At 36.8% G+C, this 25,224-nt stretch overlaps 1 protein-coding gene across 1 annotated transcript in view; it reads right to left on the bottom strand.

The window, feature by feature from the left end:
• The window catches only part of NUDCD1 (NudC domain containing 1), a 37,497-nt gene that overhangs the window by 4,282 nt on the left and 7,991 nt on the right, over positions 1–25,224 (bottom strand). Inside the window, exons 2-9 of the mRNA XM_071553976.1 lie at positions 23,983–24,137; positions 13,139–13,324; positions 10,700–10,883; positions 8,944–9,123; positions 6,523–6,730; positions 4,486–4,630; positions 3,093–3,218; positions 840–999 (exon numbers count right to left, since the gene is read on the bottom strand). Coding sequence (XP_071410077.1) covers positions 840–999; positions 3,093–3,218; positions 4,486–4,630; positions 6,523–6,730; positions 8,944–9,123; positions 10,700–10,883; positions 13,139–13,324; positions 23,983–24,137 — 1,344 coding nt within the window. The remainder of the gene's footprint in view (positions 1–839; positions 1,000–3,092; positions 3,219–4,485; positions 4,631–6,522; positions 6,731–8,943; positions 9,124–10,699; positions 10,884–13,138; positions 13,325–23,982; positions 24,138–25,224) is intronic.

Raw genomic sequence — 25,224 nt, 5'->3', positions numbered from 1 at the left:
GGCAGAAGCCCCACAAGGTTTTTCATTTTCTCAGGATCATAAGGCACAGATATGGGCCATAAGGGCAATCTTGGCCCAGTATTAGCAAAATTGCTCTCTTCTCTTCCCTTATCTCCCATTGTGTAATTACATTTAAAAATTTAAATTTCTGATCCTACCTAATCTTGAACAGACACTTAAAACTTGTCTCCTATTTAGAACTGACTGAAAAAAACCAAATTACTTTTCAACACACTGTCATTTCTGTTAATATTCACTCAGAAGGAAAAGAATTTTTTCCTCTTTCATTACAGGACTCTATTAGTAAAACTTATTGTAGACTGATTTCTTTTCATACTTTTGCTAAGAGACTTGAGACACAATCTTTGCAGTTTTCTACCATCTCTCTGAAAGGTTATTTGCTTCACTTCCATTGAACAACGCATGGAAATGGCTACCATATGGGACAATGAGACAGGAAAAATCATCTTACATCTTAACCATTAGTCTACATAAACCTAGACATATAATCAACTAACGGCAGCTCATGAGTGTTAATGTGGTGACTGTGCTTTTCAGTCTATAACTCAAATTCACTGATCCAAGGAACTCTCCTTTTTGCCATGCAATATTGTGCTTACATCCTGTACATGGTCTGGAAAGGCTTATTTCCCTTCCAGGGCATAAATATTTTATTTCTGTGCTCTCTTATTTCTAAAATTAAGCTACCATGCTTCTATCAACAAAACTATAGTAACTTTCAATTTGGATTTCAATAAGTGAAATGTCAACAGAAGCCATACTAAAAGCATTTGGATAGAAAAGTTTCAGGTATGTGACACAGAAGTTAAATTTCCTACCTAAAGCATTAAAAGTTGCAATGTGTTCCCACATATTCTCTGGTTGATCAGAGTGAGGCTGCCAGAGAAGAGCATCAACATCGTGTCTCAGGCAGAAGCATGGCATTTCTCTGGGATTCGCAACAACTGAGAAAAGATACTGGTTGCTTCCAAGATTAATCTGAAAAGAAAAATACAAAATATTTATTCAAAGCAAAAATAGCAGATTCTGTTACACATACTGCTAAAGTTAGATGATCAACAGTTTCATGTTTGTTGACAAAATGTTTGAATACATTATGCTGCATCCCACTGATCAACAGCTCGATACATCACAGGTACTTAGCACACTTCAAACAGATGCAATTAAGTTCCTTGGGATAATATTTACAGAAACATCATGTCTACTACACAAGCAAATGGGAATGTGTTTTGTGCAGCAATGGTTTTCTAGGATAGAGGATCCTAACCTAGAATTTCAGATGTTAGGAAAGGATTCTCTCTAAGTAATCATGTTGGATTTTCTGCAGTGCCAACAGGGAAGGGAATACCATTCCTCTGAGGAAAAGCTGGTAGGCACTGAAACAAGGATTAGTTAGAATACTAAAATTATGAAATGTTAACATTTTTAATTTACTCACAATTGAATAATTACTAAATTTCAAATTAGCACACTCTTCAATAAATATGTTTGTAGGAGTTGTGGGTGAAAAGCTGTACCAGCCACATTTCTGAAGGAACAGGCCCCTGAATTGCTAACAAAAAAGTCCCAAACATAAAAGAAGAACTAAATCAAAGAGAAAATACACTTCTGTATACTGAAGAATATACTGAAATACTCATATTCCTAAATATTCCAACAAGGATCAAAACCTCAAATTCACATAGAGGAGGCTGAAATGAAAATTTCCTAGCCACAGTAACTGTCCTTTGAGCATACCGTTTTACACACATTAACCCTTGAATTACTTTTATGCCACCCATTTTAAGAACTGTTTACAAACATTTTGTGGAGTTTAAACTTGCTCCAAAATGTCTTGCTGCCTCCTTGATCCCGTGATCCCATGCCCCTCCTGATCTGTGAAATGTCTCTGGGGCACAAACTTCTTACCCTTCAGTGCGAGCAGTGGTGGTTTAGGCTGAGTAATCCAGAACTGCAGCCAGTCTGGTCTTGAAAACCTCAAGGATAGAGGGTTCACAACTTACTAGGTAACCTGATACATGCTACAACCACGGCTGTTTTTCCTATTATCCAGTTTGAACCTCTTGTTTCTACTTATGCCTGCTGTATTTGGTGTATCACTGAACAGCTAAAATCCCTTTGAAATGAGTTTCTGTAAAATGTCCTCCTACCAATAATGGATTTTATCTTCTGACAAACGTCTGTCTGTCACACTGTATTCACAAAACAGACTACTTTCTGTACTACCAAAGAAAAAAGACAAGAGCTGGAAAAAAGATCAAGGAAGAAAAAAAACCAAACAAAACATCAAGCTCTCTAAGACATAGACTTCAGACTTCTCTAGCTTTTTCAGAGGAAACAGAAAGTTAAGAACAGATCAAAACTTCTCCTGTAACTGACATTTGCTGTACAAAACAGGTTATCCTACACGTAGTTCAGGTGATACAAGGTAGTGATGAAGTACAACACCAATGTTTATTACAAGTTTTGTAGAAACATCTCAGAAAAAACCCAAATAACCTCAAGACAGTGAGTTAACCAGTAAGATTTTCATAAGATTTTACTGTTTCCCACTCTAGTCAAAGGACCAGAACAAGTCCTAACTCTACTGTCAGCCAAGATTGTGTACAGTCCAGATCAAGCCGACTATTGAAGCATTTTGCCTACATTGTGTTATTTTCAGTGGGATTGACAAAGAAGTATCATAAAGTGATCTACGTTTGGTAGAAAATATCAACTTTCTACGAGGCTATCTGAAAAATTAGTGAGAAAAATAGAAACTAAGCCATCTAAACAATGTTATGCCACTGATAAAGACCCTTTTCTTATAATTACTTTGACATAACTTTGCTTTTTTAAATGGCTTACTTGTGAAAGTATATGTATTTTTTAAATCAGAACATAAGGAGCCTTGTTGTTATATTAAAAGGACACCGAAGGACACATGGGTTGACAGTTTCTGTTGCTACTGTTGTTATTATGGAAGAAATTTATGTGTTTTCAAGAGTTTGCAGATTTTTGTATTGATAATAGAATTCAACTTGCCTATAAAAATGTTTTAAAGTATTTCTGCAATAATTTGCAGTACTTACTATATGAGTGACTTTCAAGGTATCACTATCAAATCTGCACAAGCTTGCACCATCTTCAAGAAAAGCATCACATTCTTCTAATTCCTGAGCATTACAAGGTGGCTTTTCCTTTTCAGGGTTTGGATTCTGAAAAAAAGACAACAAACTACACTGAAAATCCAAATTACTGAAAAAAAAATATATGAATCCCTTTTTATAACAAAATTAAAAATCAATAGAACTGAAAGAATCATTTGCACAGCCATACATACTGAAAGATTAAGCTTTTACGTACTTATTCAAAGCTAATAGAACCATTTCTGCTGTGGAGGATACTATGAGTGGTAGGTATAACAAAATCCATTTCAGTCTGAGGAAAGTTACACAAGCCACTAAAACATGGACAATAAATCCCCTTTCTAAGTAGCAGAAGTGTACACCCCTGAAAACCTAATGCACATTTAGTAAATGTACATCACTGTAAGCTTGTTTCAGCCTGTCGCTGGAAACGCTATTAAAAAAATGGATTAATTAATTTTGTAAGGAGCTCTAAATACATGCATCCTTTTAGCTTTGCTAGTAAAAATGTATGATAAGAAAACTCATCACTTTAATCTCAGTATGGGGTACAAAAGAAATTAGAAGTTCCAAATAAATCTATGGTCAAAAGATATACTACAATATCTTGATTACAAATAGTAAGAGAGGAGAGAAATCAATTTGGAGTACTAAACAGAATTTACTTTAATAACTCTTCTCAGCCTTATTAAAAGAAAGGTAATATCAACAAACACAGGGATTCACACTTCACAAGTTTTAGATGAGATGCCATTTTCTAATTAAACCAAAAGGGGAAGTAACAAGCAAACAGCAGTTAAAAATTACATTTTATTTTGTTCTAAGTAGACTTCCTGTATATCCATAATGCCAGAAAGATCATGAGTCATGCTTATGGTTTCCAAAATTTCCCTTTTAAACATGTCATTTACACTCACAGTCTGTAGGTCAAATACAGTATCCCTAGGAAGACAGCAGAAAAGTGTTGCTAACCTACTGATAAACAAGAAACAGACAGCCTTCAAAAACACTTAAATTAACTGCTTTAAAACAAACTGCCACATTCTAAATAGTGGGAACAAAGTTTATTTTCAGTGTTAAATTAGGCTTCTGTTTGGTGCACAGATACTATCATGTAAGCTAAATTCAGTCCCCTGTGAAGATATTACTGTTCAAAACACATTCAAAACTCTAATGCCATTAATTTTTTAACAATTTCAATTAAAAATGAATATAGTTAGTAGTCTGAATAGTCAATGAACTCATAAGCCAGGTCAATGCACTGCAAATTAGGATATTAAGAAAGATAACATGCAAATGTACGAGAATTCTGAATGTTTGATTTTCAACTCTTTACCATTACTTCAGAAGTAAGATGCATCAGGCTTTCAGCTATTTCGGAGCATTGGGAAGAGTCCATAATGAATTCCCCTCTTGTGTCACCAACTATTACCTCGGGCCACCAGGGCCCCTCATTCTTCTTAATTAGAGAAATTTCCAAACTAAAATGCAAAGAGAAGGCAAAGAGTAGCACATGAAAACATTGCACCCATTTGTCAGATTAGTCAAAAAGCCCTAAATGTAGATTAGAACACTTCACTTTCAAACTGAATTAATAACACAAGATCACATAAGAGAAACCATTAGCATTCAAATTATAAAATAAACTATTCTAACAAAAATATTCTAAAGAAAAACAGTCCAAGGATGTGATTTCTAAAATCCTAAGCACAAACCTCAGGGTTTTCAATGTAAATGCAAGTACCCCGAAACAGTCTCATTAAAATATTTCAAATACAGCAGATCACTTGTAAAGCAATCTGTTCAAACAGTGACAGACTTTTACTACAGAGGTTTATTTGAAACATAAGTAGTAGCTCCTAGGGCTATCTAAGTGTGCCCTATTTTTATATAACATCTAGAGCAAAAATATTGTTATTTTACAGACCTCAGAAATACTACAACAGTTAATTATCTATACTCTTGATCTAAAATCGTATCTCAGAAGAGGTAAGATTTTTGTAACGTGAAAAAAACGAACAATAAGAATAATCATTAAGCCATTAGGAATAACTAATTAACTAAATGGAAAATAAGACACTTAGCCTGATGCACCAACACAGCAATTCCATTTAAATACTGTGTTAGACAAACAAGCACATAGTCATAATGATAAAATTAAATTTAGTTTTATTACACTCACTTTTCAGATACACTTACAGGGTCTCCAGCAATGACAGCTCTAGCATTAAGATCTTTTTAGTTACTAATTACTGCATCATAGCACCAACTATTTGGTGAACTCTGTATCAGTTTCTGAAGCAATTACACTGGCATGCTTTTACAGAAGACATTTGGAGCAAGTTTCAGACTTTTAATCAATAGATTTATAGCAGTGCTGCAGTACAAACATTAAGAACCAAGTGCAACTTATTACACTGAAATACGGAATCATTCTTTCTCATTAAAGTAGAAGCCTGAGATTCACACAATATTACTCACTTGATTGAAATAAAAAAATGGAGTTAGCTGAGTTATTTTTCAACATGATAACTAATAATCAACAATCACAAAGTTACAGTTTTATACACAGCATTAGTATAATCTATATACAAACATTAGTATAATCTCTATACAAACATTAGTCCCTCTAATTCTTCTGGAGAATTATTGTCTTTTACAGTTAACCTTTTGGGCATCTGATCTCAACACAAAGGGTGGCTTTTGTAGGTAAACAGCTAACAGCTGTTGAGTAGATCAGCTGGTGGTGTACATGTTTCTCCTTGAGTTCATTACAAGAGTGAGTGTGCCAGACGAGCGTGGTGAGTGAATATGTGGCTCAGCCCAAGTGGAGTATGAAAACTAGACAACTTACAAAGAAAAATCTGACTGGTTTAGGGAGCTCTGAATTCTTTTTTTGCCCAATCCATTCTTTCGTATTTTTATTTCAGAAAGAAAATGAAAACTAAAATTTACTTTTCAAATAAAAGCATGAACAGTTCTATCTGATGTCTAAAGCGCATTAAGTTCATACAGATTCATCTTCTATAATGTACATAATATAAAAATGATTAGGAAAAAAATGTTGAACGGATTAAGTTGACTCTGCTTACAAATCTACATTTAACATTTTGATACCTCGGTGGGTTTTTTTCCTGGCAAGTAACTACAAAAGGAGCAGATTACTTTCACAATTAGGTAAAGAAACAGTATTATGACACAGAATTGCCAAAGCCAATGAACTATTTTTAGCAGAGGAAACAGACTCGTCCAAGAAGGGACATTGGGTTTAGCATTAGAAGAGCACATTCCCCCAGAGAGGACAAAAGTCAGATATGGTATACACTTTGAAACCAGCTCTTATCCATAGGAAAACTAAAATCATGTACAATACCTTTTGTTCTCTTTAATTATCCATGTGCAGCTTTCATGGTCCACAGAAGAATAGAGCTTTCCTTCCATCAGAGGAGGTTGGGCTCTCAGTGTAACAGATATGTCATCAGGGGAAAAACATACTTTGATGTCATCTTTAGTGATTTCTTGAGGCAAGTGAACTGTTATTGTCACATCGTCTTCAGTTTGCTGCCAGTAATAGAGAGGGTCTACAATTGGAAACATGTAGGAAAATATAAACTAGATTACAAGAATTACTGGATTCCACAGCATACAGTACTGTGACATAAGGAATTTTGAAAAAGAAACAGTGTTTGTAAAAGAGTGGAAATTAACTTTTACTCTGAACAATTTACACAAAATATATTCTGATCATAAAATGGAGAAACACTTTTTTAGCAGTCAAATTCATTTTTGCCCCTCATTTGGAAAGCAATTCACACTGATAGCTATACAATAGGCATAACTATTACTCTCAAGTTTACTGTAGCATTACAAAATTGGTAACCAAAATTTACTTAAATACACTGAAACATTAATGATTAATAATTTGGTTGAACATTCATCGGGTGCAGTGTTACTGACAAGCTACTGAATGCTCAGAAGTATGTGCCATCCAGAGATGTGAACACTTTTCTTACATATTTTGCCAGAGGCTATGCTGACTATTCAAAAGAAATTATTTTAGAAGACCAAGTAGTTTTAACCTGCCTTAGCTAACACAGATGAAATAAAACTGCCTGCCCAGAGGCAGTAATTGGCTTTTTCCCCTTGGTCTAGAACCTGTCTGATGTCTATCTTGACTATTAAACTGCTAGAAGTAGTCTTTCAGGAGAAGTGTCTATACAAAATGAAAGCAATGACAATATGACTTGGATAGTGCACAGTTGGTCATAGAAAATACAAATACAGATGAATATATTTTCTAAAGAGTAATCTTGTATAAGTTACCTTTCTATTTTGAGAAAAAGTAAAGTATGGGCTCCATTTGGAAGCTCTCAAGTTGCCACAACACAAGGTTTCATGGATCTAAGCTTCATACCAGCAACTGTGACACTTTTGCACTGTTGCCCATTGCTACGAGTTTCCTGTTTGCAATGGATCAATCACAGGTGCTACAATTTTACTTCCCAGAAACTATTAATATCTGAGACAAGACAGCCTTCAAAATCCTAAACACTGACACAGATTGTATCCGATATTAAAAGTATTTTAGGTGTGCAATTTTATATGGCCACGTAACTGAAAGTAGAGCCTCCCTTAGGTTTAGCGAAACACAAATTCTCTCTTACAGAGGTATTAGACTTCCCTCTAAAGTAGGATTTCAAGTTTCAGTACTTTCTTTATCATTAGATTTTTGTGCCATTAGAACTTTTCTAAAAGTATTGCTGAAAAGAGTATTTCACACATTACAGATTTCTGGGCAACACTGTATGTGCCCAAACATGCATGAAATGAACTATATTAAGAGCCATATACTGCTCTTTTCTGTGCTTTTAATCACATTTAGCCCACAACTCAAGCTCTTAAAATCCCTAAAGCATTGAACTACCTAATTCAGGTGACAACTGCATAGACATTGTATTATGGTGCTCAATGCACTGAAGAACTCCTTTGCCTCAAGATTTATAGGTACAGGCCATTCTTAATACAGTTACATGTACAACGTTATGGTTATCACAGTTCATAACATTAACACATTCCAGAAATTTGATCTTTTTGCATTGTGGTCTTAGGATTTGTTCATTTACCAATGCCTCATATTCAGAAGTAAAAATAAAAACTGTAATAATACAACAGAACTACAAAAATATACAACATAAGTGATACTTGACAATAAAAAACTTACTAATAGGTTTTTAGATATTTAGTTTTATTTTGATTGCAAAGAAAAAAATACGGATGCCTTTTGTTGAAATCATTAGTTTTTTCTGAATTGCTTTCCCACTGGAGAAAACATAATCCTTTACAGGTTTCTCATTCTTTAAAAAGGTTTTTTTTAAATTATTATTTGAATTTTACGCAGGATTAAAATACATATCAAAAAGCTTTCTTATGAATAACAATTTGTGGGGATCAATGCCCTGCTCCCATCTGGGAAGACTGGCTTCTTAATTTGAGTACTTCAGTCAGATGCATAAATTTAGGTGTTCCCAATCCAACTACTATCAAATACTTAGTATAGGTCTGTTTGCAAAATATCCTTCCTTAAGACAAAAAAAATTCTGTGTTTCCTGTGCAAAACCCCACCTTGAACAAGTTTATGCAAAAGACAAACAAACAAACAAAAAGCCAATTTGTCCAGAAGATTGATATAAAAACAAACTTATAGCTTGAGTTTCCAAACAAATGCTAAACTGACAAGATACTTTCTAAGCCAAAGAAGAGAGAAGCCTATCATAACCTGTCAGATAAGTCTTACCTTTCTTTTCATTTAGTACTTTTGCATCATCATTTTCTTCTAATTTGTCACTATCCATAAATTTGAATGGTTTGTGGGAAACAATCATTAGACCATCCCCACTCGTCTCTATTGCTGCGTAATGGGGGACTGATTTTCCTTGTAAGACTCTCCTTTTAATGATTTCATATCTCTGATCACCTGTAAAATGAAAAAAGAGGTGGTAATATTTTCTAGAAAAGAAATTATTGAGAAACACATTGCATTTAAGATCAGTAACCAGCAAACCTACCACTTAAATCACATTAGCGGATTTTAAAAAGAAATTTCTCTTCTATTTTCCAATGAGTTCATTAAATATTGGATTAATGCACAGTATTAAAAATATAATAAAAATTTGTGTTACTGCTGTCACTAACCAACAGTCTCCAGTTCTAGATGGGCAGTTACTGATTTAGTTTTTCTTCTAAGTTATAACCAACAATGTTCAGAGGTTTCTTTCTCTTGTTGAGCTGGTCACAAAAGTATAAGGCACCCTCATTTGGCATTCTGGCTCTCTGAGAAATATTTCCATCATCCAAGGTTTCAATAGCAGAAAACATGGATAAAGCCACTGAGGGCAACACAGCTGGTGACAGGATGTGTGGAAATGGCTCAAAGCTGCATCAGATGAGGTTCAGACTGGACATTAGCAAGCATTTCTTTACTGAGAGTGTGTTTAAACACTGCAACAGGCTTCCTAGAGAGGTGGTCAAAGCTCCAAGTCTGTCAGTGTTTAAGAGGCATTTGGACAATGCCCTTAACAATATGCTTTAACTTCTGGTCAGCTGTGAATTGGTCAGGCAGTTGGACCAGATGATTGTTGTAGGTCACTACCAAGTACCAACTCTATCCTATCCCTATATTATATGTAGATTGAGTAACAGTTGGCTATTAACACCACAGGATGCAATCAACTGTTTTAGTTCAAATCGTTAAAGATCTTGTTTCTAAGGGTATCAAAATTATACTTCTTGGAAGATAATGAGCAAGACTGTATCACAGGCTTCCGAAGAAGGTATCTTAACTCAATCCATGCATCTTTAAATCAGACAGTGAAGCATTGGGTCTTGGATCCTTTATGTAAATTGTGATATTTAAGGGACATATATGGTCATATTGAACATATAAAGTACTATTTGCCAAACTTTATTAGGATAATATATTAACTAGTAGGTATTAATATACTAAATAATATGTTTTTAATGTGTAGCTCTAAAATTAACCGAATAACTTCATACTCTTACTGTAGAAAAATCCAGAATATGCAGTATTTATTTTTAATGTTACAGGTCTTATATTTATCTCATACTGGTTCGAATCCCACTATATCATTAATTGGAAGCTAAAAATACAGTAAGAATACCCCATATTCAAAGACCCATATCCAGCTGTACAACATTTTGAAAAGTACAATAGACATTAATTAGAAATACTTTTGTACAGAAAACGCATTTCATAACATCAAAGTTGTATTTTGCTTTCTAATTATCTTCACCACACATGTATAAAACTTTATTTCTTCCTGTTTTACAACTGTCTGTCAGAATTTATGTCTGCAAACAAAAACTTGATCTCAAAATGTAAGAAAAAATTACCTATGTAAAAGCTAAGCTGAAGTTTTGGGAAAAGAAATATCAGAACTTGTGGAAAAGCAACTTCTAAGACAAAGAATAAAAGCATGACTTTTACTTTTTATAAATATTACTCAGCAGTAATATAAATGTAAACCACTTACCCTCTTTGCTTATCTCTGCAATTGTAACCCACTCCAAGGTAACATGAAATCCACTTCCTTTTGTGTCTAAGTCATCTTTTTCTACTCTAAGCAGCAGCACAGCTAGTGAATGTGTATCAGATTTTACAAATGAAACACTGTGTGCTATAATAAATGGACTCCCTAGTTCTTCATTAAACACAATCTAGAAGACAAAAATGTAGTAAAAAGTCACACAGTTAAACTGGAAGTCTTGATCTTTTACAGAAAGCAGTGAAAGGTTTCAGTGAACGTTGAATCAGTAGCAGTTTGCCTCCCACAAACCTCTCTGCCAATATGAATCCATGAATGTCATACATTTTTGGTTCCTCCTTCCATGACTATCAAACTACTATTTTCAAATATTTTTTATTATTATTGTTTATATTATACAATCTTATAAGGGTCCATTAAACAAAGCATGAAGATCCCCAAACCCATCTGCACTATGGCTGTTTAGTACCACAATATGTAGAAGTACAACTGACGAGCACAACAAGATCCATAAACACTGTCCATCAACTGGGGAAAGAGTCTCACACTCAAGGTGAAAATGGAGGCATTTCCCCAAGGCCCTCACTGCTTCTCTAGACACTCTAACATTCTGAAAATATTTGTAGACCTTGACACGTGCACATAAGAAGATAAAAAGGTCCAGAGCATCGCTGCCAGTATTTAATCATCAAACATAAGAGGAAGAGGAGGCTCTTTATTTGGTTACTATCTTTTGCATAGAGACTCTGTCTTCTTTATGAAGTATTATGAAGGGGAGCTAAAAAAGAAAAATCTGTAATGAAATTAGGGAGTATAATATTCACATTTATAAGAAGCTAGGGTTAGAATTCTTCTGATTTTTATTTATATATATATATACATTTATATATTCCATCTAATATCTGGATGTGACTAGGTAGGCAGGGTAGAGAAATATAACTGTCATATTAAAAGCACCACTGTGAACATGAAATAATTAAATATAAAAGGACACTACATCTTGTAGCATGAGACATTTAGCGTTAGGTATTATAACAGGAAGTTTTAATTTTAGAAACTATGTATTTCAACTTTTGTCAAAAAAGGACCCATTCAGAAAAACCACTGGGCACTCTACATACTCAAGAAGTCAATTTAAATGGTGACAGAACTTCAACATATAAGTCTTGTGTTTTTGTTACACTGACAACGCCAATGTAACTATTTATGTTATCAACATTCTCATACAGAAGGGGATAAAAAACAGTTGGTGTTTATTACAAGGCATCCAAAGAACAGGATGACCAACTTCATTTACTGAACTCTCAAAAAGTGTAGGGAGAGCAGCTAATCCACCATCCTGAAATCTTCGACTTCAGTACATATACCTAAGTTTCTGCCAACACTATAACATCCTTAATTACTTAAGAAATTTCCCTCTAATGAAGAAAACAGATGCAAAATGCAGGCACTTTATACCAGATTGGTCTTTTAAGAAGAAAGAGGAATTAACCACAGAACATGAGATTCACAGTCTCAGGTAGAAATGCATTAATTATATTTGTTGTGCCCAAGTGAGATAACTAATACCATCATTAATGCAGTAAGATCACTTTGATATGGATACAAAAAAACGCTCCTTATCACGACTCCTTAAAAAAATTAAGAATTTATTAATGAGAAACATAAAAACATACTTGACTTACACCAACAATTTTAAGTAAATATTTTAAGTACCAATACTTTTCCAGAGCTAAGTGCACATTACAAAGAATTTCTCTACCAGAAAGGTCGAAATAATATTGCTTAAACACGATACATGCTCTGCAAGTAACCCTCAGGGTTCCTTATTAAAGCTTTTAATCAGCACTTTTGTTTAAGTTTCATTCTAGTCTCTGTGGATATATTTCAGAAAAGGGGGAAATTAAATGGTGAGTATTTCAAGCACAATTACATGCACAGAAAAAAAAATCACACAGACCAGAAACCTCCTAACTTAAAAGTGAAAGTAGTTTTTTAGCTTGGTAGACAATAATTTCAAACTTAAAAAAAATACATATATTATTCCACAGGCCAACTGAAATAGTTAACAGTAAGAGATGAAAAGCAGGGGAAAACCCTGGACAGACATACGAACAGAAAAAGCAAAGGGGAAATGTTTTTCAGAAAAAGTTTAGCCAGATAACCACTTAGCCACCTTTCAGAAACACACACTTTTACTTAGACTGATACTTCTTCAGTCAAAAGGTTGTTCCCTTTCAAAAACTTGAATTTCAGGTATTTTGTTTATAAAGAAACCATTTAGTCACATTTCTGTATCAGTGATACAGAGTAATGATTTAAAGCTTACTTCTTCCACATTGCATACATGCAATTCGCTTAAGAAATGCAACAAAAAGAATTATTTGGTAGATGTACAACTCTTAAATATGTTAGTGCAGGACTTACTTCCCACTTTTCAGATGCACTGTTTCCACGCTGCCCTGATTTAATCAAATATAGTCTTCCTGTCCCATCAGAAAGGGTCACCAGTGTGGGAGATGAGAAGTGTATCGAGGCACAAAGGCGATTGTCATATGCAGTCAAGTCTGCCGGCAGCCTGAAAACTTCTCTTGGCTTTTGTAGAGCGGTGTCCTATAAACAAACAGTCATGAACTAAGAATCTGTGAAGTATTTATTAGTTCCAGTTAATATTACAGACAAATTGAGAATAACAAATCTCAGTAGCAATTTTTCAGCTTCTTTCTGCCACTGAGCATATTTAGAAAAAAAGTGGCTAGCAAACTTAATACCCACGTATGTGGAAAAGGTGGTGGAATTTCAATAAGCTGGTTTTCTTTGAGAGTTCTCTAATTGATATTTCAGCACCCTTTTTTTTAACTTCTATTTTACAGCATTAATTATATTTTGCATTAAATCAAGGCCTTTAATTTCTTTTCCCTGAGTATTCCCATATAATTAATCACTTACATCAAATAATTCTAGTCCCAGTAAAAATGCAGAGACTTAAATTAACTTGCAGAAGAGCGGATGGAAAGTAACCCAGTGGAAAAGTACTCAGGGGTGCTTGTCTACAGCCAGCTGAACATGAGCCAGCAGTGTGCCCAGGTGGTGAAGAAGACCAATGGCATCCTGACTTGTATCAGAAATAGTGTGTCCAGCAGGACCAGTGCAATGATGGTCCCCCTGTACTCACCACTGGTGAGGCTGCATCTCAAACCCGGTGTTCAGAGAAAGAAGGGTAACAGAGCTGGTCTGGAGCACAAGTCTGATGAGAAGCAGCTGAGGGAGCTGGGGGATGTTTAGCCTGGAAAAAAGGCAGCTCAGGGGGGACATTACTGCTCTCCACAACTAGCTGAAAGGAGGTTGTAGCAAGATGTGGGTCAGTCTTTTCTCCCAAGTAATAAGCAACAGAATAGGAGCAAATGGCCTCAAGTTGTGCCAGGGGAGGTTTAAACTGAGTGTTAGGAAAACTTTCCTCACCAAAACGGTTGTCAAGCATTCCTGCCCAGGGAAGCTGGTGGAGTCACCATCCCTGGAAGTATTTAAAAGATGTGTGGACGTGGCACTTAGGGACATGCTTTAGTGGTGGAGTTGACAGTGCTGGGTGATAGGTTAGACTCAGTGATACTAAAGGTCTTTTTGAACCTAAACAATTCTATGATTCTACTACTCACAGGATAACTCTATTTAGTTCCCTGTTGCAATGGCACCTTGCAATCTTTCTTAAGGCAAATTACAGATAGTTTTTGAGCATGAATAACAGAGACATTATAGTGAACAAATTGCAGAGATGTTGTAATTCTTCAACAAACAAAAGATACGCAGATTTTAAAAAAATTATACCTACTACTACATTTTATCGAAAAGATCCAGTACTCCTATTTTATTATCTTTACACAAAACAGCCTGATTCAATAATAGTGCAAAATTAATGTTAGATAACCAATTTCATCTTTATTTCCAGTAATTGTTCTCAGAAATTCTGCTTCAGTTCTGTGTCATGTTCTTAATTTCCTGCTAATCCTAACAGAAAAAAATGGCTTTCATGCTGAAAATTTAATTTACAACTGTTTTCATTAAGTACAGTGGCATGTCTTCCAGGGTATCTTTTAGGGATTAAACTCTCACATACAGCTTTTTCTTTGCTGAGCAAGGCTTTGTAACTCTCCTCATTATTTGGTTCAGGGAATGCCAACAATGCCACTGCCTGCTTAGGACTAAGATTTATCTATATTTTTTGTGTTGAAGTAATCTCTGAATACCCAAGAGGCTTGTTAAGGAAAAAACCCAACAAAATCCTCATGATTTGAAAAGAACTTGGCATCACAATTTAAAAAAACAGTCAGGACATGCTCTATCAGCAATGCAGCTTGATCAGCTACTTATGATGTTGATCCGGCTGCAGTATTCAGAGCACAAACAAAATATTCTCACAGAAAAATATGAGGCAAACATTCAGATACATCACAGTCACATCTCTATAATCTTTCAACTACATCTATAACTTAATTGCTTGAAATTTTTCAACTGAACTAATCTGCTGTTAAATAAAATAGGCTGTCAGTCTGTCACAAGTGGGGTCTCTCCGGGATTCATACCAAGCCCCACACTGCTGAACACCTTCGTAAATTACCTGGATGATGGAATTGAAAACACCCTCACCACATTTGGTGATGACACTAAACTAGGTAGTGGCATAGACACATTGTAAGAGAGAACCATCTGGCACAGAGAGCCAGACAGCGTGGAAAAGTGAGACAGCAAGAATGCTGTAAAGATAAGCAAAGACAAGAGCAAGGTCCTGCACCTGGAATGGAAAAATGAAAGCAGCCAGTCCAGGTCAGGATCTGGAGGGGGTGGTGTGAGCAGTCTTGCTGAAAAGGACCTGCGGGCCCCAGTGGACAGCAAGCTGACTGTGAGTCAGCAGTGTGATGCTGCAGCAATAAAGGCAAATCAGATCCTGGGCTGCATCTGCAGAAGCATTAGCAGACATAAGAGATGTGATCATCCCACTCTACCCAGCACCAGTCAGGCCACACCTAGACCAGTGTGTCCAGTTACGGTCCCCCACAACTGAAAGAAGACATGGACAGATTAGAAAGTGTGCAAAGGACAATCATGAACACCATCAAAGGGCTGGAAAACTAAAGGAGTTGGGCCTTGTCTCCCTGGAGAAGATTCAGGGGAGACCTCATCACAGTATTCCAGTACTTAAAGGGCAGCTACAAAGAGGCCAGAGGCCTCACTTCACAAGAAGTCACATAGAGAAGATAACAGCTGAAAGTTGCACCAGGAGAGATTTCATCTAAAACTAAGAGAATTCTTTTACCATGAGAACAATGAGTGACTGGAACAACCTTCTCAAGAATATGGCAGAATGTCCATCACTGGAGGTTTTCAAGATGCAACCAGACAGGGTACTAGATAATCTCATCTAGGCTCCTTTTGCCATGGAATCCTGGACACTATAATCTTTTGAGATTCCTTCCAACCCGGGTTGTTCCATAATTCTAAAACAAACCTCACCATATTTAGCACCTCATTCCTTTTACTGATTCACAGACTTCAGAATCTGATTTGAGGTCTTCAAATAGGTCTCCCAGTAATAACAAAAAAGAAAAGGAATTCTTGTTATGTCTTTTCTGTATCTTAAAGGAACATTTCTCATGAAGTTCTGGTCCTTTCTCCTCATCTTGAAGGCAGTTTTATATATATATGAATAATAAACTAAACAAAACTAGATACAATAGGTTTTGTAGGTATTTCACAAGCTAGTGTACCACTTGTATTTGAACAAATAATCTCTGGAAAACAAAGAAAAAGTGCCTGATGGGCCTTTAAGGATCAACATTTCCCTTTTTAAACCCAAGCTATCTTCTTAATCCAACAACAAAGAGATCACATAGAGAACATAACTAATGATCATAGAGCTAACTAAATTATTTTCTGTTTTGTTTCACTAGGCTCATTTCCAGTCAGTTAATCTACAACTATTTTTGAAGCTCTACAAATCAGAAACCTCTGTTTAACAAGAGGGAAATTCCTCCCTTGTCACTAAAAATCAGCATTAGTGTCACTAAAGTGAAAACATATTTAAGTAGATATATATTTGTGAAAATAGAAAAACAGAATCTGAAAAACATTACAAGGACAGTTTTGAAGATATTTACAAGTATGTAAAAGGAAGCACAAACAGAAGCATATTTTTGTATTGAAAACCTCGGTGGGAGGAAACATGTAATGCCACAATGTTTCTTAGGCCCATCTTTATTGTACTAAGGCATGACACTAAGAAAAAGCAGTGAAAACATACCAAACGAAAATAGTCTCTCATAACAAAATTCAGCCACAAATGGGCTAAGCAACTTCTGTGTCCCTCTATTTTCAGTCAAACAATCAGTAGCTGGAGGAGGGAGGGGGAAATAATCTGTATATATGTCTACTTCTAGCAAACAAAACTCACTCTGCTCTGTGAAATAAGGTAGTCAAAAATAGTACTTTGTACTGGGGGCACGTGCATGCAATACAAAAAGAGCACATTTATGAATGCAAAGTGTGCTACGGTCTCATTTGTTGAGATTCCATTTCAAATCCTTTGTATTTTCCGGATTTTAGTCAAATCAGATGTGCATTTAACACATGTTCAAAGGTAAGCAAGAGAAACTGGATTTGGGTAAGTACCATTTTAATAAGCAACAGAAAAAGAAGACCAAATGACAAACAGATATAGCCTGCTTGCCTTTTGGGCTTACTTGAATTCATATTAGAGATCACAGTGTGCTACATAAAGGTTATGAAACCTGCAATGGAAAATATGCAAATTTGATTTTTCATTATTGGAAGCATTCAGGGTCAGTTTGTAGATTCAGTTGTATCACTATACCCCTTGAACTATTCTACTGATTTTAACACATTCAGCAGGTGAGAATGAAAGAATTAAAATGAAAAAAAAGGAAAGAAACAGAGCAAACTCACAACCCAAACAAATATTACACAAACACTACATATAAAGAATTTTGTCTTTCTCGTATTTTATTTAATTTTCACATTTCACTGAAAAGAGTTTTTTCTACAATGAAATAGTTCCATTGTAACTAGCAATGATGACTACTGAGCCCAGGAAAAGAAAGTCGCAGTCCCATGTATCTTATCATGGAAAGAAGAAGCAACATTTTTTTTACCAGTGATTTACAGGGCTATACTATATAACAATACAGAAGACCACATTTGTCAGCCTTCAAGTGAATCTTAACAGTAAGCTTCAAGTCATTTTGGATGCAATTAGAAAAAGAATTACCAACTACTTAATCTTCAAAGTTCATATCAGATTTATCAGCACTAAGCAGGAATTTCAGAACTCAAAAAAACTGAAAAAATGAAAAATAATCTTCATTACAAAGCCTTTCAATAGGCAAGAAAGGAAATGCTCTTATTCACAACCTTTCTGTACAATAATTTAACCATACTCATTTATTAGAACAGTTTCTAATCTCATTCTGATGAGGAAAAGGACAGACTTCCTTGAAGCTGAAACAAAACCTGCCCTTAAAACCCTTCTGTGTCAGATTTGCTTTTTAACTTACTGTTTCTTTGTTTACCAGCTTATTACCTGGGGTTAATAGTAATTCCCTACTTCAGAAGCATGAGGGGATGGTGATGTTATGTAGTCATGTATTATACTAGCAAGAACTGGCTAAAACAACGACAGCAATTTAAACAGAAGTCAGGTTTAATCACTGCAATTAGGTTTAAATGATAGCAACACGGTTTCTTGAAGAAAAAACTAGGTAAAACTTCTTGTCAGACTCGGTTCTTCATCTCTCTTCAATGCTCTGCCAGGATTCTTCCCTTGTTTAACTATTTGTCACTCCAATCTCTCTCTTACCTTTTCCATTGGCCTTTAATTCCAGCTTTGCACACTTGTATAATTCTTGACAGTGTACTCTGCTTCCTTCCGGCCTCTGTCATTCTATTTATCTATTCCAGATTTCATCTGGGTGCCTTGACTGTCAGCTTTAAGCAGTTTGCCTCACCTGCCTATGGCACTAACCCTGATTTTGACCCTTTAAAGAAGCCCAGGTTTCAAGTTTGTGTAGAAATTCTGAGCAAATGGTTCCTCCACAGGCAAAGTCAGGCAGACAAAAGCCAGGCTGTACTTCAGTTGCTCACAATGAGGAGCCAGGGTGCAGGTACAAGAGGCAAAATGTAAAATGAAAGCTTAAAAAAAACCCTGTACTGTTCCTGACTCCCCCATGCCAGCCCGCATTTAAATATGCATGTCTTACCTTCATAGTTAAGGAGTGACATTTTACTTAGTTTCTTTGGCATGCCTGTAAGATTTAAATTTTTTAAGTTGCATTAAGAAATTGTATTGTTCCTAAGACACAAAAACTTTGTCATAATGTCCTAGTTGTGACTGGGATAGAGTTAATTTTCATCCTAATGCTTTGTTCTGGATCTAGCATGAGAATAATGTTGATAACACATTCATGTTTTGGTTGTTGTTAAGCAATGCTTTGTTGGGATTTCATATGCTCTTAGATCTAAAGTGTGAGTTGTGTATTGAACTTGTTTCTGTACTTAGCGTGTTGTAGCTTCAAGGACTAGTTAATGAGGTCAGCAGCTCCTGCCACCCTCTCAACAGATGTGTGTAATCGGCCAATTAGAGCAGGCATTGTCATGCAAACAGCATTGTTAACCAATTATCAGTGCCAAGGTGGCAGAGCTGCGGAGGAATTCAGCTTTTGAAGTGTATAAGAGTTTTGTGAGCGGATGAATGAAGTTGCCTGTTACTGCTAACTTCTGTGAAGTTGTCTCAGCAGGTCGCAAACCCGTCTCCCTCGGTTACAATGCTTTCCCCAAAGACTTTTCAGTTTCCCATGCTCTCCCTGTGAGGAGGTACCTAAGACGCTGAGAGAGAGCATGGCCAGGACAGCTGACCCAAACTGGTCAGAGGGTCCACACCATATGGCATAATGCTCGGTATATAAACCTGGGGGAAATGTCTGGGAGGGACCAACTGCTGTTCAGGGATGGGCATCCATCAGCAAGTGGTGAGCAACTGTATTGTTCATCACTTGTTTTAGCTTGGATTTTATTTATCTCTTTTTGTTATCATACTTTTCATTCTTATTTGTTATTGTTATTATTAAATTTTACTTTATGTTAATTGTTAAATTATTTTTATCTGAACACATGGGTTTTACCTTCCCATCCTACTGGGCATGGAAGAGGGGGAATGAGCAAGCAGCTTCATGGTACTTAGTTGTCAGCTGGGGTTAAACCATGATATTTAGTGTACAAACATGATATTTCATAAAAGACTTGAAATATAAATGGAGTTTCCAAGAAAAAGACTAAGAATGATAAAAACCAAAATATACCAAAAAAAGAAAGGAAAAAAATAAAAGCTGTAAGTCATAAGAAATCCCCACAAAATAGCAATAACAAATACAAAACTTTGTTTTTATGAAAAATCAAAATACCTAGGCATTTGACATATCTCTCAAACTGTGAAGAAATGTTCATACCCAGCACTACAAATAACAAAAAGGCAAGTATTTAAATCCCTGAAACAGAACACTAAAAGATTTTGTTGTTCTTGGCTTCATCTGCTTCCTTATTCTCACTTGTTTCAAACAGAATTCCCACATTGTGTCTGGTGCTACTATTCTAAATTGAAGTTAACTGAAAGTTATAGAAACAGTAGTCCATGGCTAATTCTTCTTGGAAATCAAAAAAAGATGAAAGTATAGACAACATTAAGGGTTTCAATTAAGTGTGAAAAGAGTTCCTGCCACAATTTCTCAATTTGATTATTTGAACATAGAAAGAAATAAAGTTGTCTTTGCATGAAGAATTTATGGTCAAGAAACCAAGGCCAATTTAACTGCTAGAGTAAACTTTTAATATTTTCCAGCTATGTTTGGAGACTACAAACATTAAGCAACCAACAAAGTTGAGTCAGATGCAAAAACATGCCCAAGCAAAAAACCCCAACTCAGTAATCCTGTCACTACTCTACCCATTGGATCTTTAGAGTCAATTATCAATTAATTCTGGCTTATTGAATGAAAGAAGTCCAATAGTTTTAATAGGAGAATGTGAAAGCTATTCTACAGTACTTCCAGCCAAATTAGGGTAACAAATTCCTTAACCTGGTATAAAAAACCCCCACCTGAATACTCATCCATCAACACAGAAAAACCACTTAGGCTGATCACTTTTCTTTTTCCAATTATGTGTGATTTTTAGCAAGTGGCAAGGTATTACAAATCCTTTTTGCCTTCACAGATGACATCTTTTTAAACACCTAAATTGAAGGGATAATTCATGATTTATGGATAACCAACACAGTGTCATATTAGAATCAAAGTTACAACAAAAATCAGACATAAAAAAAAGCCTGTGTCTCCTTTCACTCTAGACTTAGGATGAACTTGTCAACCTAATCCATATTCTGTTTTAAAGAAGATGAAATTAATTTTAATTGTAAGCTATACTCGGCCAAAACCAATCTTACTTGTAATATACATTTGACTAATATACGGCCAGGCACATTTGTAATGTGATACCTTGTTGATGTTTCTGAACACACACTCCTTTTTATACATATGCAAACATGTTTCCTTTGCAAAACAGCACTGTATTGTGCATTAGGACAAAAGATGGTGCCTATTTATTTCACAGTTTAATCGGCTTTATTTCCTAGTTCAGGTGGAACTGAAACTTGTGACAACATTTTAATCAAGTGCCATCATCTTGAAATTGGTCTTAGGGAAGAATAATTCTTACGTCAATTTACTGTCTGTTGTAAAGTCCTCTATCTGCTAAGAAATAAATTTACACACACAGTGTCCTCCTAATGAAGAAAGGTAGTGGGTGTCTGTGTTGTGCAGGCAAGGGGGACCTGCAGGGGTGGCCTCGGTGGGGAGGGGCCAGGCTGCCCCGTGGCGCACACAGCCACTTGCAACTCCATGGGAGTGAGTCACCATTGGGCACAGTTGAGTCTGCCAGCCAAGGCAGTGGTGGGAAGCAGAGGTTTGCCCGCAGTTGTCCCCCTGCAGCCCATGGAAAAGCACACGCTGGAGCAAGTTCCTGGAACAAGCTTTGTGTGACTTTCTTTCTCATCATTCTACGCTACTTCTAATTGGCAATAAATTACATCATTTTCCCCAAAGACAAGTCTGTTCTGCCCATCATGGTAATTGGTAAATGATCTTCCTGGTTTTATCTTCATCCACAAACTTTTCTGTCTTATTTCCTCCCCATCTTGTTGAACATGGGGAGTGAGAGAGTGTCTGCGTTTGCATCCAGCAGCAAGCCAAGGTTAACAAACTCAAGGACAAAACACAAAAAGAGATTGTGACAAGCCACTGCTCACAGAAGGCTTTCCCTGACAAGTTCCTTTCTTTTAGACCTTCCGACTAAGAATCCAGACGATCTCAAAAGATTTGGAAGATTATTTTGTCTCAGAAAGAGTCTGCCAAAGGCTCGAACTGTTTCCGTATTCTATGAAAAGCAAAGCAACGATTTTGCAGCTTCATTTCTCAGCCTATCATCCTCTGGAAACTTGTATTTCTAGAAAAGTCTAAAACTACAGTCTCAGGATTTTTCTCAGTTTAGTCCTGGCCTAGTAATTTCTGTCCCTAGAACCTTGCACAGACTAAACCACATGCTCTCAAAAATTCACACACCACTTTGTGTTTTCTGTTGTCCCAGAGGGTTAGAAGTCAAATTCCCTGCTGGCATGACAATGGATATTTCGCTTTCCATATAGACTTTTCTTCCTTAATGGCCAAGCACTACAATTGTATGTGCCAGAAACATGGTATCCATAGAGCCATCTCCTTTCCTCTCTGGAATGAAGAACAGTTTTGTAAAGGAAACTAAAGCATCATGCATTAAAATGGCTCAAAAGAAATACAAGAGTTGACTACTTAAGACCACCAGTATAAAAGCAGAAAACACGTTTTTCAGACTCTGCCTAGCTTGCTTACAGTATTTCAAGTTTCCCCAGGGTCAACAGCATCATTTTGCCACCAACAAGTGATGTCTAGATTAAGCCATTAGTCCATAAAGGCTTTCATTTCTAATTCTAAAATGTACAGTTTCTTTCTCTCCTTATATCTGAAAGGGCTGGATTTTCAAGTAAGCAAACAAACATCAAATAACGCAGGGGGGAGAGAGAGACAGCAACTAGAAAAGAATATCTACGCTTTTCTTCAGCTTGCCATCATGTCTGTCTTCCCCAGAAAGGAAGCAGATCCAACACTCCATATAAGCCTAGAAGATAAGGGCTAATGCGTGTCTCCAACACTGATAATCAGATGGCTGTGGAGCCAACCAAGGATTGTTGGTAATAACACACTGTGAAGAAGAACAGGATGTGGCTGGAGAAGGTGGCCATATAGAAGCAGGACCGCATATTTCTGGGAGAAGTACCCTTGTTCTAGCTCCTGGAGATAAGCACAGCACAGCACAGTGCAAGTGCAGGAACAAGACTGAGAAGTGGGCACGGACTGTAGGGGGAGATCAAGACCACCAAAGGACCCCTGAAGCCCTCAAACCCATTTCCAGAAAGGTTTGGAAGAACAAACTGCACATGAGAACTAATTTCCATAGCAAATGAGTCACCTATTTTCAGGGCAGAAAAACCTATCCAGTTAAAGGTACCCCACTCACAACAAGCCTGGGTGGCAACTCTAGGACCCTGGACATCATATTAGCTGGATCAATAATGGAGCCAGGACTAGTGATCTCTTTTTTCTCTCTTTCTTCCTTTCTATCTTTCTCACCCTTCTTAATTCTCCTCTCCCTCTCTTTCCCTCCTCCCTCCCCATCCCTCTCTTTGTCCTTTCTTTTCACCCTAGCTCCTTGTCCAAAACCCACTGCCATGTGCTTATCCTAGGAGGTCAGGGACTAGCATACCAATTTCCATGCCAAGTGTGTAATTCACTAAAAAAACTTAGTAAGCTTTTGTGAACCCTCTGACTTTTGTTGTTCCTTTGGACCATGAGCACCTTCAAATTCTGGGTGCCCCCTTCCCCTTACGGGTGGGACACCACACACTATTGCAATACTAATGCAATACTATTAACAAAAAGAAGCCAGACATCTCCCTTAAAATCCTTTAATCCCTCCTGTTAAAATGCATTTTTGCTGATCAACCTGTCTTCTTGGCAATAGCTTCCCCCAGTTTTTCCACTGGGATCCTACTTACCATATTTTTTCTCATCTACCCCCACCTTTTCAAATTCAAAAACTTAAAAAGAAAAGTTTATTCTTACCAGAGTCACTGACAGATTCATAACTCTTCCAAACTGATCAACATAGTAGACATTATCCTGGTACCAGGAATCAAGGTGAAGATAATTATACATGCCAAAAGCACGCATGTGGTCAAGGGTATATTGATCATCACGAAGTTGCACTTCTGCTACAGCTGGAGGGAAGAGAAAAAGATTATTTTAATAATAACTTCTTTACAATGTAATAATTTAAAATTCAAACTAATAATTTAAAAATAATTCTTCCATTTTCATTTCATAGGTCTGCTTTATTTGAAGAAAAATACGTTGTGTATATATAGTTTAAAATTTCACCATAAACTTGGAAGGAAAGTCATCCTGACTGAAGGGCACTGCAGTCATTTGCTTTGATCATGTAATAACTATTACCACTTACAGTGGCCTCCTGTGGTGGGTTCACCCTGGCTGGATGCCAGATGCCCACTAAAGCCACTCTACCATTCCCTTCCTCAGCTGAACAGGGAAGAGGAAAATATAACAAAAGGCTCATGGGTGAAGATGAACACAGGGAGAGATCGCTCACCGATTACTATCAGAGGCAAAACATAACTCGGGGAAATTAGTTTAATTTACTGCCAATCAGAGCAGGGTAATGAGAAATAAAATCAAATCTTAAAATACCTTCCCCCCACCCCTTCCTTCTTCCCAGGCTCAAATTCATTCCCATTAGTCTCTCCCTCCTCTCCTCCACTGGCACAGGGAGACAGGGAACGGAGGTTATAGTCAGTTCATCACACCTCTCTCCTTCTCTTTCCTCCTCATTGTCTTTCTCTGCTCCAGCATGGGGTCCCTCCCACAGGAGAGAGTCCTTCACAAACTTCTCTAACGTGAGACCTTCCCACAGGCTGCAGCTCTTCACAAACTGCTGAGGGGGTCCCTCCCACAGGGCACAGTCCTGCTGGAACAGACTGCACCAGCATAAGTGCCCCATGAGGTCACAAGTCTTGCCAGCAAGCCTGTTCCAGCATGGGCTCCTCTCCCCATGAGTACACAGGTCCTGCCAGGAGCCTGCTCCAGCACGGGCTTTCCACAGCATCACAGCCTCCTTTGGGTGTATCCACCTGCTCCACCGTGGGGTCCTCCAGAGGCTGCAGTTGGATCTCTATTCTACCATGGACCTTTATGGGCTGCAGGGGTACAGCTGCCTCACCATGGTCTTCACCACAGGCTGCAGAGGGATCCTTGCTCTGGCACCTGGAGCACCTTCTCACTGGAGCACTC

The sequence above is a fragment of the Pithys albifrons genome, chromosome 4 (assembly GCF_047495875.1).
Source record: "Pithys albifrons albifrons isolate INPA30051 chromosome 4, PitAlb_v1, whole genome shotgun sequence".
NCBI classification, from domain to species: Eukaryota; Metazoa; Chordata; class Aves; order Passeriformes; family Thamnophilidae; genus Pithys; species Pithys albifrons.
This window is presented reverse-complemented; position numbering and strand designations above follow the sequence as displayed.